Below are 16346 nucleotides of genomic sequence, written 5' to 3'. Positions count from 1 at the left end.
AAGGTCCTGCCACACCGCCGTGCTGCCTTCGGTTATCCTTGATGGCGCAGGAGGACCCCATCTATTTCCCACTGAGCATGACACATACAGTGCCTTGCCATGGCCACAAACTGCCACATGCTTGTGGCCGGTGTCTCTCCTGCGGGTGTTTCCTTCAGAACAGGAATTGTGTGTCCCTAGGGGCTCGGTGGCCCCCAAAATCTGAGGCTACTCCCCTGCCATGTGCCAGATGGACTGTTGCACCCATCACCTGTGAAAGCAGACCTGGGGTCCACATTTGCACAGGGGCAAATGAGGAGACTCACAGATTTATAGCACGATTTGGGTTGGAAGGAACCTTTGAAGACTTGGTTTTGTTGAACTTCATGAGGTCCACATGTGGCCACTTCTTCAGCCCATCAAGGTCCCTCTGGATGGCATCTCATCCCTCCAGCAAATCAACTGCACCACTCAGCTTGGTGTCATCTGAAAATGTTCTGAGGATGCCCTCAACCCTACCATCATTGATGATGGTCATTGTTGAAGGTATGGGAGGTTTAGGTTGCATATTAGGAAAATTTTTTTCACCAGACGGGTTGTCCAGCCTGGGAACAGGCTGCCCAGGGAGGTGGTGGAGTCACCATCCCTGGGGGTGTTTAAAAGATGTGTAGATGTGGCACTCGAGGACATGGGTTAGTGGTGGGCTTGGCAGTGCTGGGTTAATGGTTGGAGTTGATGATCTTAAAGGTCTTTTCCAGCCTAAATGAGCCTCTGATTCTATCATACTGGTGTTTATCCCAGTAGGGATCCTTGAGGGACTCCTTGCATTACTATGAAAGTGCCCTTGGGGGAAAAAAAAAATTGCAAAGGAAACAGAGGGTTTTGCCATGGAGGGGGGCTCGGGCTGGGGAACAGACTCCCCCCAGCCCCATCCGAGATCCAGCGACTCCAACACAGAGTTTTGGCAATGGGGGCTTGCAGTGGTGGGGAATTAGGATGCATCACAAAAATTCATGCCAACCAAGGAGAAAAGCTGGGATACGAAGTGTAAAACTACAAGAGTCAGTATTGATTCCAGCATGTGGGGTGTCCCAGCCAAATCGGGGCTCCCAAATGTGGTTGCAGATGGGTTTCTTCTCCCCTTCAGGTGTTCAGGTACACTAAGGCTGAACTAATCACTTAAACCCACTACTGATTACTAATCCCAGGAAAACTTTGCAAAGCAACTCTATTTTTGCAGCATTTTCGCTGGTTGTCTGTTGGTCCGGATGCCCCTGGAGCTGGTCATGCTTGAGTTCCTGATCTCCGGCCCCAGGATATGGTGGGAGGCTTTCAGACCCCTGTCAGGGGGCTGTAGGATGCTGCCATTATCTTGGCTGCCCAAGGGCATCCTTTATCTTTATTTGGCTTGAAGCTTCCAAGAAGTAAAATCCTGATTTCCAGTTCTTTTGTTTGTTTTAAGCATGAAGAAGACAACAAATCTACAGTAAAACTCCACTACCTCTTCACATTGCAATGTATAATGTGAAATAATATATATTTTAACAAATTTTATGTATATTACTATAGAGAAGGATTGCTAATAGAATTAGGGGAGGGAATTTTTATAACAGACGAAGCCTTTTGTTCAAGAATGGCGTGAATTATTTCTGCTTTATCTTTTCAATTTATTTCTGCTTACCCTGGGATGCGGGGATGCAGTGCCCTTGGCCGGAGGGGATCCACAGAGGTGCACTCACTGGATACCTGGTTTTTTGCAGGCACGGGGAGGATTTGGATGGACGACGTCTCCTGCAAGGGGACAGAGGAGAGCCTTCTGCACTGCAGCTTCTCCAGCTGGGGCAAGACCAACTGTGGTCACGCTGAGGACGCTGGTGTGAAATGCCTGACACCATGATGGGGGGGCACCCCCCCTCCTTCTGGCTGCAGGGGTCCAGGGCAGGGGCTCAGCCCACCCTGCAGATCTCACCTGTGCTTCCTGAAATGGTTTTATTATTAGAGAAATAAATGCCTTTTTATTATTCTCCACCGTGCTGACACAGCTGTGCTCAGAAGGGGGGGTGGGGGGGTTCAAAGAGCAATGGGGATTCATGGAGGTCCAGGGGGGTGCATGGGGGGTGTGTAAATACAGACCTTGGGTCAGGCTCAGCCCTGGGTGGGGGTGCAGCGCACCCTGGGTTGCCTGAGCTCTCCCCCAGGCCCACTCACAGAGACACCCCCAGGCTTGGGGACCATCCAGAGACAGAACCTCCACCAAGGGGCTGGCAATGCCATGGAGACTCCCCCCAAGGACTTGGGGACCCCACAGAGACCCCCTCAAAGGCTTGGGGCCCCTGCTGCACTCCAGGACCACCCCCCCCCCCCAAAAGGCTTGAGGACACCACACAGGGAAGACCCCCCCCCGGGTTTGGGAAACCCCCAGTGACCCCCAAGGGTGTGGGGACCCCACAGAGAACCCCCCCCATGGGTTGGAGACCCCACAGAGAACCCTCCCGCGGGTTGAGGACCCCACAGAGACCGCCTCAAGGGCTTGGGGACCCTGCTGCACTCCAGAACCCCCCCAAAGGCTTGAGGATCCCCCTGAGACCCCCCCCAAGGGCTCAGGGGTCTCACAGAGACAGACACGCACCCCACCCCCAACACCCTGATGCCCTCTCGGGTACCCTCCCAAGCTTCGGGAACTCCTTATAGATGCCCCTCCTAAGCCATGAGACCCCCCACACCTCCTCGGGACCCCCCAAACGCCTCCTCCAAAGCTTCGCCCCCCACAGGCACCGCCCCCGGTTCGGCTCCGCCCCCGGTTCGGCTCCGCCCCCGGTTCGGCTCCGCCCCCTGCCGCGCTTTGTCCGCCCGCGGCCGCCGTAGTGCGGGGGAGGGGGGCGGTGTTCCCGCGCGCGGGATTCGAACCGCGGGCGGCAGGTAACGGCGGCGGGGCGGGCTGGGCTGGCTGAGGGGGGCCGGGGCGCCGTACCGGGGCGTTCGGGGCTCGGCCGGCCGCCCCGCATGGGGGTGGGCAGCTCCCGCTCCTCCTCCTGCGCGGGCCGCCGGTCTGGGCCTCCTCTGCCCGCTGAGGTGGGACTGGGGGGCCGCTACCGCCCTCAGGCTGGGAGCCCCAGTCATCGGCCGCCCCGTCCGCCCCCGGCCTGGGATCCCTTCGCAGAGGTGGGAGCCGGGAGTCATCTCCTGCCTCTCAATCTGGGACCCCCACCCCCAGAGGTGGCACTCAGCAGTCCTCTCCTGCCCCCATCCCCCTCCCCCCCCACCCCCCCCCGCCCCGAATCTCCCCTCATGTCCAGAAGTAGGATCTTGGGGTCCTTCCCCACCCCACTCTGGGACACGCACCCCCAGAGATGGCACCCAGTAGTTCTCTCTGGCTTTCCCCCCCAGCCTGGGGTACCCTCACCCTCAGAGGTGGGACCTGTAGTCCTTGGCCACCCCCAATCCGGGACCCCCACCCCCGGAGGTGGCATCCAGCAGTCCTCCCCCCCTCCCCCCAAGCTGGGGTGTTCACACCCGGAGGTGGGGCCCTGGAGGCGCCTCCTGTCTGCCCTCGGCCAGGGATCCCCTGTCACCCAGAGATGGACCCTCAGTCCTGTCACCAGGACCGGGAATATGGAACTCCTGAACACCTGGATGCCGTCAGGTGGAACAATTGCCGTGCGTCCAGCGCTGCAATAAAGAATGCCTGCTTCTTCATGCTACCTTGGCGTTAAGGAGCTTCATATTCCCGACTCGGTGACAGTCCCATCCCTGCTGTGGTGCCAGCTGTGCTGCGGGCTGGTGGGAGCAGCCTGGGGACGCTTCCCCTACCCCTGGCCACCAGCTCCTTCCCGTGGTGCCACATCACTTGCCGGTTGCCTTGGGGCACGGGGCACTGGTCCCAGGCTCTTGCCTGACTTCAGAGCCACCCCCAGACCTCTTATGGGGTTCACTTTGCCCTCTGTGAGCTGAGGCAATTGCTCTTGTGGGGGACACAGCCATGACAAGCTGTGGGGTGACACCAGGGAAGGAGGGAGCCTAAGGAGTTGGGTGTGATGGAAAGCACATCCTGCTTCAGCTGTCAACCTGATTGTGGAGCAGGAGCTGGGAGAAGCCAAATTAGCAGTGAGTTACGCCCACTGGGTGTAATTTGTGTAATTTCTGTAACTTATGTCCTTTAATGTACTGTGTCTGTAATGCCCCTGCATGGGTCAGGGCTTGAGCCCTGCACAGCTTGTGGTCCCAGATCCTCCCGAGTGCCTTCCTCTGGCTTTTTTGGGGGTGGAGGTGTAACGTTTGCAGCGATGGAAGCCTTCAAGTCTCAGAACAACTTGGTCCACAGGGAGAGACCTGGTGAGTTGCATTCAAGCGTGAGCCCCAAATACTTCAGAGGGGCTGGCAGGGGAATGGAATGCTTTGCCATGGGCCCAGTGCTTTGCTGCAGGGAGGTGATGGGTGTTAAACTGGCCTGTCGGGTGGGTATTGTGGTTTAACCCTGATGGGCAGCTCGGCCCCATACAGCCACTCGTTTGCTCCCCTGCCCCCCCAGCGGGATGGGGGAGAGAATCGGAAGGGTAAAAGTGAGAAAACTCCTGCAGTGAGATAAAACCAGTTTAATCGGAAAAGCCGTATGCACAAGCAAAACAAACTCAGGAATTCATTCACCGCTTCCTGTCAGCAGGCGAGTGTCTGGCTATCCCCATCCCATGTAGGGGTGACCTGGGAAGACAAACACCATCATTCCAAATGTCTGCCCCCTTCCTTCTCCTTCTCCCCAGCCTTATTGCTGAACATGACATCATATAGGCTGGGACGTCCCTGTTGTCAGTTGGGGTCAGTTTTCCCATCCTTGTCCCCTCCCAATTCCTTGCTCCTGGCAGAGCAGCTGGAGAAGCAGAAAAGGCCTTGATGCTGTGCAAGAACTGCTCAGCAATCACTGAACCATCCCCATGTTGTCAACAGTATTTTCATTGCAAGTCCAAAACTCAGCTCCATACAAACTGCTATTAAAAAAAAATTAATTCTATCCCAGCCAAAACCAGTACAGTAGCTTAGCCTGGAGAGTAGGCAGGAAACAAAAAGCTGTGTTCAAGATCAGGCTTGAGCATAAAACTTCATAGAAAGCTGTCCAGGGTGAGAAACCTAACGAGGGTGGTAATGACGTCTCAGTGAGACTGGAGTTGGAATTTGGTAAAATACTGGGGGAAAGGTGGTTTGGAAAGGAGCTTTTCTAAAATCTGAACTCTTTCTGCATGTAGCACAGCACGTGTGGTAGCGTCACAAATGTGATTTGTAATTAAAGCACCAAAGCTCCTAGTGAGAAGCTGCAAAGCTGCTGCTTCTGTTTGATCTGTTGTGCGGGGTCATTCATGGGGCTGGGTTTCTCTTTCCTCTTTAGATGCAGGGCCAGTTTCTGTCACTATACCAGCATCTCCCTTCATGCAGAAGCTTGGATACGGCACTGGGGTCAACGTATACTTGATGAAAAGGTATGTGTGAGAGCACAGGCATGATGTGGTGCTCAGGAATAGGGCTTGGCATCTTTTTTCACGTGGAATAATACAGGGGTTGGAAAGTGATTGAGCTCTGAGCAAGAAAGTGCTGCCATCTTTGACCTTCAGATGCTCCCTGCTCCCCTTCAAATGGGCACGGAGCTGAGGAAGAGGTGTTGGGTATCATAGAACTACAGAATGGTTTGGGTGGGAGGGACCTTAAAGACCATCCAGTTCCCACCCCCCTGCCACGGGCAGGGACCCCTCCCCCCAGCCCAGGCTGCCCCCAGCCCCGACCAGCCTGGCCTTGAGCCCTGCCAGGGATGGGGCACCCACAGCTGCTCTGGGCAGCCTGGGCCAGCGCCTCGCCGCCCTCACAGGGAAGAATTTCTTCCTCATCTCTCATCTCCATCTCCCCTCTCGCATGTAAAGCCATTCCCCCGTGTGCCATCGCCACCTGCCCTTGCCCAAAGCCCCTCCCCAGCTTTCTTGCCGGCCCCTTTAGGCACTGGCAGGTGCTCTAAGGTCTCCCCGCAGCCTTCTCCTCCCCAGGCTGAGCCACCCCAGCTCTCCTAGCCTGTCCCCACAGCAGAGCTGCTCCAGCCCCTGAGCATCTCCCTGGCCTCCTCTGGCCCCGCTCCAGCAGCTCCGTGTCTCTCCTGTGCTGGGGACCCCAGAGCCGGATGCAGCGCTGCAGGGGGGTCTCACCAGAGCGGAGCAGAGGGGCAGAGCCCCCTCACCCACCAGCTGCGCTGCAGGTGCTGCAGCCCAGGGTACAGTTGACTTTCTGAGCTGCGAGCGCACATTGCTGGGTCATGAGCTTCTCATCCACCAACACTCCAAAGTCCTCAGGGCTGCTGTCAATCCTTTCTCCACCCAGCCTGTATTGATACTGGGGGTTGCCCCAACCCAGATGCAGGACCTTGCGCTTGGCCTTGTTGAACTTCATGTGGTTTGCACAGGCTCACCTCTCAAACCTGCCAAGGTCCCTCTGGATGGCATCCCTCCCCCGCAGCGTGTTGGCGGCAGCACATGGCTCGATGTCGTTAGCAAACTGGCTGAGGGTGCTTTTGATCCCACTCTCTGTGTCGCTGACAAAGCTGTTGGCAGTGCCGGTCCCAGCACTGATCCCAGCTGTCCTGTGTGTGCTGGAGGTATTTGTCCTGGGAAGGAGCCCGTTGTTTCGGGATAACCCCAGCAGCTTTTCTCTGGCCTGGAATTCAGGCATTTGGGGTCTGTTCTTGGCTCTTCTGTGGCCTACTGGCCAAGCTACTTCCCTCCCCAAGCCTCGGCTCCTCCTGAAAATGAGAATCAATGAAAATCTTAACTAAAATGCTTGAAAATTTGATGGAGGAGCGCTGTATATTGGCAAAGCGTCACTGCACCTTTGCGGCATGTGTGTTAGCAGACTATTTCAGCGTTGTTCTTTATTAATTCCACAAAATAAAGGGAGGTGTTCTCCAGGATACCTCCTCAGTGTGAGGTGTGAGCCTTAACTGTGGTGCTGCCTACAAACTGAGCAGTTCTGAGTTGTGTGGCTTTTCCTGTGCAGATCTCCCAGAGGTTTGTCTTGCTCCCCTTGGGCTGTGAAGAAAATTAGTTCCAAATGCAACAGGAGCCAGCAAAGCATCTATCAGCAGAGACTGAACGAAGAAGCCAAGATTTTGAAAGACCTCCAGCACCCAAACATTGTGGGTAAGTTTCCAGCACGGCCTGTATCCCTTAAATTGCAAACCAAGCTGTTGGAGCCGACTTCTGGAGCCAGCTGATGTGATGTGAGGCTGCTGTGGGGTTTCTTTGCTGTCTCTGTCTCCAGGCTCCTCCTGCACTGAGGGCTGGGGATTACAGACCTCCCCATCTGGCTCCTGGAGCCCTGGCGGGGTGATGGCTGGGAGGACACACAGTGGGGGCATCACTTGTGCCTGCCCCATCCTTACACTTTGGAGATGGGTTGCTGGGCTGCCTGCACCTTTGGTCAAGCCCACCATGGAACTTACTAAGTTGACTTAGTCTTGCCCTGTGTGATGGGGACCTGGAATTGCTCCTGGACTGCCAGGGCAGCGTGGCTGGTGGCAGAATCGTGGGACTGTTTAGGTTGGAAAAGACCTTTAAGCTCATCAAGTCCAACCATTAACCCAGCACTGCCAAGCCCACCACTAAGCCATGTCCCCAAGTGCCACATCTACACATCTTCAACACCCCCAGGGACGGTGCCCCCCCGCCTCCCTGGGCAGCCTGTCCCAGTGCTGGACACCCTTTCGGTGAAGAAATGTTTCCCAGTCTCCAACCTAAACCTGCCCTGGTGCAACCTGAGGCCGTTCCCCCTTGTCCTGTCGCTTGTGACCTGGGAGCAGAGACCGACCCCCCTGGCTGCAGCCCCCTCCCAGGCAGCTGTAGGGAGCGGTCGGGTCCCCCCCGAGCCCCCTCCTCTCCAGGCTGACCCCCCAGCCCCCCCATCAGACTGGTGCCCCTGCCCCAGCCCCCTGCCCGGCTCTGGACACGCTCCGGCCCCCCAAGCTCTGTCTGGGAGTGAGGGGCCAGAACGGACCCCAGGGCTCGAGGGGCGGCCGCACCGGTGCCCAGCGCAGGGGGACGGTCCCTGCCCCGGCCCTGCTGGCCACGCCATCGCTGACACCAGCCAGGGTGCCGCTGGCGTGTGCAGTGTGCTCCCAGACTGCCGGCAGCCTGACTTGCCACCGTGCTCAAAGGGTGGATGTGTGAGGCTCTGCCTTGATCCTCCACTGGCTCAGTGGGGTTTGCCCAAAAATTTGGTATGTGCTGGAGCCCCCTGGTGCTTCATTGCCCACTGAGATCAGCGTCGGTCTCTGAGAGGCAGTTTTCTGGGCGAGTTACCAACAGAAACGGTTATGGTGGGACTCGCAAGCCACTGGGGCTGCCCTGGGAGCTGGGAGCTGCCTCGCAGCCAGCACAGCGCTGGCCCAAGGAGAGCTACAGGCTGGTTCTGGAGAAACCTCCGCCTGCCCCAGGGCGGTGCTGGCAGGCAGCTCTGGCTTCCGATCTCGGGGGAGGGAGAGGCAATACCACAGCAGTATCTGGTGTGGCTTCTACGTGAGGAATAAGCCTCCAGGTCCCACCCAGATGTCACACCATTGCGAGTGACAATGGAGGCTCTGTCATGGTCTTGGCTCCCCGTAGTAAGAATGTGTTGAGAAGCTGCTTTAGTGTATGTTTAATTTCTGCTCTTATCTTGTCTAAAATCTCTCCTGCCAGTCGGAACAGCAGCTTTGTCTGACTTCATCCTCTTATTTGTGCTTTAAACTACCTCGATCACTTGTAGCAGAAATGCAAAGAAACTTTGTAACCCTAAAATGGCATGTTTTGCTTCTGGCAGGAACTGAAGAGCAAATACGGTCTTGACCTTTCACACTGCAAACATTTCACTGTTGGGTTTTCTTTGGTAAAAGGTGCCGAAAATCATTTACGGGATAAGGCTTTTGCTATGCCGTTATGCAAGACTTTGCTATTCATAGCTCCACCTGATAAGTATTGTTTACAGACAGGAGTAAAACGTGGAGGAAGAAAGATTACATGACAGTCTGTATGAGCATTAAATCTTACCCTTGTGAAATGGCCACTGTGAGACAAAGGCTTGGCTTTCCCAAATGTTCTCCCACCCTTTGTCTTGCTTCTGTAGCTCCTTGTCTTTGCAGCTGAGGATGTTGGTCCTGCAGCTCTGCCGCTGCTCTCCTTCTGGTTCTCTCTCTTTCAAAGATCAGGGTAACACCGGCCTGCCCCTGGCACGGGGTGCAAAGCTGACCTGGGAAGCAACATGGGGGGTGTCTGTGGGCTCTCTTGGAGGAGGGGGCTCCTTTACATTGCCATGGTGTGTGGCTTGTGCCCCTGCTTGGGGCTGTGCAGGCCTCCATGGACGTTCCTGTGGCTTCACCTCGCCACGTAAAGCTGTGAGTCAGGTCCCCTGGCATATGAATTTTTTGGGGGTTGGTTGCAGCTGCTGGGAAAGCACCTGGGTAACAGCCCCAAACACTCTGGTGCCATCAGGCCGGCAAGCACATGGAAACAACTGGTGCCTGCTTCAGCTCTAACAAATCAATCTTTGTTGGAAGGTTACCGTGCATTTACTGAGGCCAACGATGGAAGCATGTGTCTGGCCATGGAGTACGGAGGAGAAAAATCTCTCAATGACTTAATTGAAGAAAGAAGTGCAAAACGGTTGGGCCCTTTCCCTGCTGCCATGATTTTCAAAGTTGCCTTGAGCATGGCAAGGGGGCTGAAGGTACGTTTATCGTTAACTGTAGCTGTTCTGTGCAGAATGGTATACACTGGTGACACTGGAAAAATAAATGAATTCAGTGTGCGAGAAGGCCATGCTGGCAGATGGAGAGCAGGTGCTGTGACGCTTTGTCTAAGGCCTTGGTAGGTTGTTTTTTACCAGGGTGCTGTACGGAATCAGGTGAAAACTGAGCCCTGAAGCTTGAGATTAAATATTAATTAATATAAAAAGAGCTGCAACAGAGGTTTTGTCACCAACGTTCTTCTGCCCTCCCCTGGGGCTATCTGTTCTCCCTGCATGCTAGCCAGCGAGGAGGCTGGCACTGGCTCCTGCATCCTTATTCTGCAACCAGGCAGCTGCAGGAAGCTGGTCTTGGCAGTGAAAATGGTTAGCTGATGCCCACGGCTGCCAGCTGGTGTGGCTTATGTCCCTTCTTTCGCCGAGCTGTTGCGCTGAGGTTGTGTTTAGGCGGGGAATGGAGGCTGGGGTGCTCTGTCTAAACCATTGCACAGATTTTGAGCCTCCTGCTGGCTATGCCAGCGCTCAGGGTAAATTAGCACAAGCTGCCCTGGCCACGGCAGCGAGTCCTGTCCTATTGCTGCTGAGGATGTGCAGCTCTGAGCTCCCAGGACAATGCAGGCGTGAGCTCCCAGGACAATGCAGGCGTGAGCTCCCAGGACAATGCAGGCGTGAGCTCCCAGGACAATGCAGGCGTGAGCTCCCAGGACAATGCAGGCGTGAGCTCCCAGGACAATGCAGGCGTGAGCTCCCAGGACAATGCAGGCGTGAGCTCCCAGGACAATGCAGGCGTGAGCTCCCAGGACAATGCAGGCGTGAGCTCCCAGGACAATGCAGGCGTGAGCTCCCAGGACAATGCAGGCGTGAGCTCCCAGGACAATGCAGGCGTGAGCTCCCAGGACAATGCAGGCGTGTGCTTGGCCATCAGCTAATGCCCATGCTTCACACCTGCTCTCAAGTGTTTGTTGCTAGAAGCACCTTTTCACTAAAAGGCAAGCTTAAGCCTCCAAAACTAGGCTGGGTGGAACAACCTGCCTTGTTTTTTGCACGGGTTAAGGTAGGTATTGACCCATACTTGAGGTTTTAAGGCTAAATATGTTAAACATGAAAAAGCTGGTGCTCTGTTGTCCAGATGCGATGGCTCTTGGTCCCTTTCCATAGCTTTATCTGCAAGTGGGTGTTAACAGCTTCTCTCTGCCTCTTAGTATCTTCACAACGATAAGAAGCTGCTCCATGGGGATATCAAGTCTTCAAACGTGGTCGTCAAAGGTGACTTTGAAGCCATCAAGATCTGTGATGTGGGAGTGTCCCTGCCCCTGGATGAGAACATGACAGGTAGGTCAGGATGCCAGTAAGGGGACCTGAATGCTTGGTGGCTGCCAGAGTTCGGCTGCGGGAGCAGAGTGAACACGCTTACCCTCCCGGGGCCTTGGAAGGAAGGACTGGCAGCAGTTTGCACCATGCGTGGGGTGAAGGGGGTCTACGGAAGGTCCAGCTTTAATGCTCCAGGGTTCTGCCTCATGCCCTCCTGCATTGTGTGTTCACTCCAGTGGGTGGGAGTGAGTGCTGTTGTACACGGGATGTTGGATCAGGCACTGCTGGACCCTGTTGAGGAGATGCTCTTGCCAGAGACTTAAGTAAATGAATCTTTCTTGTAGGGCTAGAAGGAAGCCTGAGCCAACTGCGAGCATTATAAAGACTTCATGTAAATGAGAAGCAGATGTCTAATGGCGTCGTGGCTTGGCTGTGAACAGCAGGAATGTGTTTGGGTTAATTACAAGAATGCTTTTCTCCGCTGCTTTACACAGCGCTTGGGCCTGCAACAGCCTCATAATTTATAAAGCTGTTCTACTACATTTTTATTAGTAGCTGTTTCCTTTTATAAGGAGTTGAGAGAGCTGGAGGCAGCACCCCAGCATAATCTCCTGGAGAGGAGTGTGGTTGAAGTACCAGTTTCTGGGCTGGTCTAACAGGAAGAGGTTCTCTCTGCCCAGCCCTGATTTTGGCTGTTTGTTCCTGTGGTCTTGAGGAAAAAATGGGCACCCGCTGATGGCGAAGTCCCCGTTCGTGCGGCAGGCAAGGATTTAAGCTCAACAGCCCGTGAAGTGTTGAGGGATTTTGGTGTTTGCTTCTCGTTATAGGCTGGGCTTTGAAGATCAACCCTGCAAAAGAAAAGTTTCTTGAACAGCTGAGGTTGCTGACAGCTCGGGAATTTGCTAGGGAGAGCACGGGGGAAATGTGGCACCATTCTCTGAGGAGTGGTGTGTACGGGGTCGAGTTGGAGCTGGTGCTGCCTTCATCAGGCTGAGGGCTGATCACTTCAACTCTTCTGAGGCTAGATAATTAAGATCAAGGAGGCATTAAACTAAACAAATTGTGAGAACTTGGTTTGGGCTGGAGTAAAGAGAACAAAAGGACTGTGTGGCTGGCAGGAGGCACTGTAGTGGAGGCTGAGCCTCGTCAGGGCCGGGATGGGGTTGGAATTGTCCCCCTGTGTTGTTTGGGAAGAGTGCCGTGTGGGGGCTATCACCCCTGTCCTGCTTCCTGGGTGTGTGTGTGTGTGTGTGGGAGCAAGCTGAGGAAGGGAAACACCTGGGTAAAACGCAGGTCACTTCTTCATTGCGGGGTGTTTTACAGCAGGGTGAAGCTCAGAGCACAGTTCTGGCCTTCAGTTCTCTGCACGCTCTGCGTGGCCTCACATGCTCCAGCATGAAATCTGCCAGAGGTTTCTCCCCAGTCCCTACTATGATTGCTGGGCCTGTGGGAGAAGCATGGGCCCTGCTGGGTCTGGCACTGCTGCGGAGCAAGTCGCAGGTTACAGAGGATTTGAGGCTACATGGGGGTGGAAGAAAAATAGGTTTGGGCCCCCAGAAGATCCTGCCCTGTGGCTTTAGCACACCTGAGTTAACCAAGGGGCTACATACCTGCTGTGCGGTGAGCTGTGACTGTCTGAGCATCTGCAAGTCCCAGAAGACACCCAAGCTGTGTTGTTTCCTTCCAGTGAGCAACCCAGAGATGTGCTACATTGGCACTGAGCCCTGGAAGCCCAAGGAAGCTCTGCAAGATGATGGCGTGATCACCGACAAGGCCGACATCTTCCCTTTTGGGCTGACTCTCTGGGAAATGATGACCCTCTCCGTGCCCCACATCAGCCTGAGCTGTGACACTGATGATGAAGGTTTGTTTCTATACCTTGCTGCTGAGCAACTTCTGCTCCTAGAAGTGCTTTCCTCTTTTAGTAGGAGTGATTTTTACAGTGTGTGTTAGTACGCCCGCAATGCTGGGTGTCCCTTGGGTGCCATCCAAAGGGCTTGCAAGCATCTGTCTGCACCTGCTGCGCCTCCCCGCCCTACCCATCATCCTGCGGAGTTCACTGGGGTGTTTGCTGCTGTGCAGAGGTGCCCAGCACTGCCCCAAGGCCATCCCGCAGCCAGTGCTTGTCAGTGCTGTTCTGTCTTTGTGCAGAGGGCTGGGCTGCTTTCAACTTCCTTTAGCTTTTTAACGCCAAATGAGAAGTTGATAAATGATGATCATTAATCATTGCAAACCAGCAGTCTTTGTAAGCGCTCCAGCTGCTTGTCTAACAGCTGGAGAGAGCTCTTTGAAACTCAGCTGCCTGTCAGGTGCCCATCCAGCATGGTTTGGTGGGGTTGAAAGATGTCCCTGAGCCTGAATGCAGCTCCCTTGCGAGCCCTGCGGCATGCTCAGCCATGTTCCAGCTCTGTCTCACCTCCATGCAGCATAGGAGCAGTCTGCCAGGCTGTCACTGTGTGGTGGATGCTATTGAGATACTGCTGAAAAGATGTGGCTGGAAAAGCTTAAAATGATGTCGTGCTTGAGATTGTGCACAAATATATTTGAGGCAGCTGAGCGTTTTGGAAAAGAAAAGCTAAAGCAAGTGTGCTGTGCCCAAGCCAGGGGTGCTCGAGGCAGCACCTGGGCTAACAAAACACCCTCTCCTCTGCAGTTAGAGTTACTTTGCACACCTCCTGTGGGCCCAAGTGGGGATTTGTTATAGACTCAGAATCATTTGGGTTGGAAAAGACCTTTAAGATCATCAGGTCCAACCATTAACCCAGCGCTACCAAGCCCATCACTAACCCATGGCCCTGAGCACCACATCTACACAGTGCCTCCCCCCCTCCCTGGGCAGCCTGTCCCAGTGCTGGACACCCTTTCGGTGAAGAAATGTTTCCCAGTCTCCAACCTAAACGTGCCCTGGTGCAGCCTGAGGCCGTTCCCCCTTGTCCTGTCACTTGTGACCTGGGAGCAGAGACCGACCCCCCTGGCTGCAGCCCCCTCCCAGGCAGCTGTAGGGAGCGATCGGGTCCCCCCCAAGCCCCCTCCTCTCCAGGCTGACCCCCCAGCCCCCCCATCAGACTGGTGCCCCAGCCCCTGCCCGGCTCTGGACACGCTCCGGCCCCCCAAGCTCTGTCTGGGAGTGAGGGGTCAGAACGGACCCCAGGGCTCGAGGGGCAGCCGCACCGGTGCCCAGCGCAGGGGGACGGTCCCTGCCCCGGCCCTGATGGCCACGCCATCGCTGACACCAGCCAGGGTGCCGCTGGCTTTCTCGGCCATCCCCTCCTTGTCCAGAGTTAGTGACACTGGGCAGACAAGGCAGGGAGAGCAGGTGGGATGGGCAGGGGATGCTACAGCTGCCTGCAGGCAGATCAGTGCCCTGGAGCAATACAAATCTAAAAATCCTACCAGCTGTGCTGGGAAACCTCCTGTTGCTCCAGCCTTCCTGCTGGCACAGACCCGCAGGCTGGTTTGTGTTTTCTGACATGGTCTCCAGGCAGCCAGGGCATTTTTCCTCACTCTCCTGCTCTCAGTGTCTCCTGGCTGCAGAGCTTTTTCCCAGCCAGCTCTGCAGGGGTGACTCAGTTATTCTGCTGGGAGAAAGGGGGTAGATCCAGCTTCAAAACAAGCAGTTTAAGTCAAGGGGAAAGCAATGATGTAATTCAGGCAGTAATTGGTGCTAACAAAAAAACAGCAAAATGGACATGAAGGTCATGTCCCACTGCACCCCTGCAAGGCAGGACTTGGGGTGTTGGTTGAATAGAAGCTCAACATGACCCAGCACTGTGCACTTGGAGCTCAGAAAGCCAAACGAGCCCTGGGATGCACCCAGTGTTGCCAGCAGGTCAGGGGAAGGGGCTCTGCCCCCCTGCTCTGCTCTGGTGAGACCCCCCCTGCAGCGCTGCATCCAGCTCTGGGGTCCCCAGCACAGGAGAGACACGGAGCTGCTGGAGCGGGGCCAGAGGAGGCCAGGGAGATGCTCAGGGGCTGGAGCAGCTCTGCTGTGGGGACAGGCTGGGAGAGCTGGGGTGGCTCAGCCTGGGGAGGAGAAGGCTGCGGGGAGACCTTAGAGCACCTGCCAGTGCCTAAAGGGGCCGGCAAGAAAGCTGGGGAGGGGCTTTGGGCAAGGGCAGGTGGCGATGGCACACGGGGGAATGGCTTTACATGAGAGAGGGGAGATGGAGATGAGAGATGAGGAAGAAATTCTTCCCTGTGAGGGCGGCGAGGCGCTGGCCCAGGCTGCCCAGAGCAGCTGTGGGTGCCCCATCCCTGGCAGGGCTCAAGGCCAGGCTGGACAGGGCTGGGGGCAGCCTGGGCTGGGGGGAGGGGTCCCTGCCCATGGCAGGGGGGTGGGAACTGGATGGTCTTTAAGGTCCCTTCCCACCCAAACCACTCTTTGATGGCCAAGTGACAGCTAGGGAGTGAAGCCCCACAACCCACGTGAGCAGAGTGGTTTCCAGCAGCCTTTCCAACACCTTTGCCACTTTATTATCCAGGTGAATCTTTTGATGAAGACTCCTTTGACGAGGAAGCATACTACGCAGCCCTGGGAACCCGCCCAGCTCTCAACATGGATGAGCTGGACCCATCCTACCAGCACATGATTGACCTTTTTTCTGTCTGCACCAGCGAGGACCCCAAGAAGCGCCCCTCGGCCGCGTGCATCGTGGAAGTGCTAGAGGCGAGTCTGCCCCAGGAGTGAGAGCATCCGCACTCCTGCAGCATTTACCCTTATAGTATGGGAAACCTGCGCTGTGTACTTGATACCAGACCCTAAACCTGTTGAACATGCCTGAGGTGACTGGGACTTGTTCTGCTTCTAGGGCACTCCCCTTCTGCCCACACTTAGGTCCTAAATAAGCTACAGGCTCTCTGCAGTAGTTTTGCATTTAAACCCCCCTCCCTCTCTTTTTGTGTTGAATTAACAACAATTTTAGGACGGAGACATTAAAAATATATTTTCTTCTTCATTTCAGTATGAAAGTAGTGCTTTTTTTTTTTCCTCCTAAAGGTGTGCGCAAGTAAAGTATTTGCGCTCCCCAGGTGGTTGGGGACTGCAGCACAGTACCAAGGGAGAGCAGCTGCAAGGTCAAGGAAAAGGTTTCCTGATGCAACAGGTTGTTACAGGGAGTTGTATCTTGCTAAGAGGGTGTAGGGTCTAGAAAAAAAACTCAGTCTCTTGGGGATTTGTTAAAACCTTGATGGTTGGGGAAATTCCTGCCCACAGCTAGCTGGAGGCAAGGAGACTGCAACGCGTACTTACCCTGCTCCCCCACGCAGCCCTCTGCTTCTGTTGCAGCCACTGCTGTCTTCTCCCAGCTCCTCAA

At 55.4% G+C, this 16346-nt stretch overlaps 2 protein-coding genes across 3 annotated transcripts in view; both read left to right on the top strand.

Moving 5' to 3' along the window:
* SCARA5 (scavenger receptor class A member 5) overlaps positions 1-2005 on the top strand; it is a 42476-nt gene extending 40471 nt beyond the window's left edge. For both annotated transcript variants that reach the window (XM_037393224.1, XM_037393223.1), the window contains exon 9: positions 1740-2005. In XM_037393224.1, coding sequence (XP_037249121.1) covers positions 1740-1876 — 137 coding nt within the window. In that variant the 3' untranslated portion in view covers positions 1877-2005. The remainder of the gene's footprint in view (positions 1-1739) is intronic.
* An 809-nt stretch (positions 2006-2814) lies between these two features.
* PBK (PDZ binding kinase) lies at positions 2815-15994 on the top strand. Its single transcript, XM_037392246.1, has 8 exons — positions 2815-2898; positions 4174-4311; positions 5357-5447; positions 7003-7145; positions 9536-9705; positions 10926-11055; positions 12722-12898; positions 15516-15994. The coding sequence occupies exons 2-8, from the start codon at positions 4263-4265 to the stop codon at positions 15719-15721; spliced, it is 966 nt and encodes a 321-aa protein (XP_037248143.1). The 5' UTR covers positions 2815-2898; positions 4174-4262; the 3' UTR covers positions 15722-15994.
* The last annotated feature ends 352 nt before the right edge of the window (positions 15995-16346 follow it).

This window comes from Falco rusticolus, chromosome 6 (genome assembly GCF_015220075.1).
Source record: "Falco rusticolus isolate bFalRus1 chromosome 6, bFalRus1.pri, whole genome shotgun sequence".
Classification (NCBI taxonomy): domain Eukaryota; kingdom Metazoa; phylum Chordata; class Aves; order Falconiformes; family Falconidae; genus Falco; species Falco rusticolus.
The sequence above is the reverse complement of the archived record's forward strand: the minus strand, read 5'-3'. Positions and strand labels throughout refer to the sequence as shown.

Coding starts and splice junctions, on each gene's coding strand:
- PBK (XM_037392246.1), top strand. CDS start 4,263: ATGGAAGCCTTCAAGTCTCAGAACAACTTGGTCCACAGGGAGAGACCT. Junction 4,312..5,356: donor GGTCCACAGGGAGAGACCTG/GTGAGTTGCATT, acceptor TTTCCTCTTTAG/ATGCAGGGCCAGTTTCTGTC. Junction 12,899..15,515: donor CTGTGACACTGATGATGAAG/GTTTGTTTCTAT, acceptor TTTATTATCCAG/GTGAATCTTTTGATGAAGAC.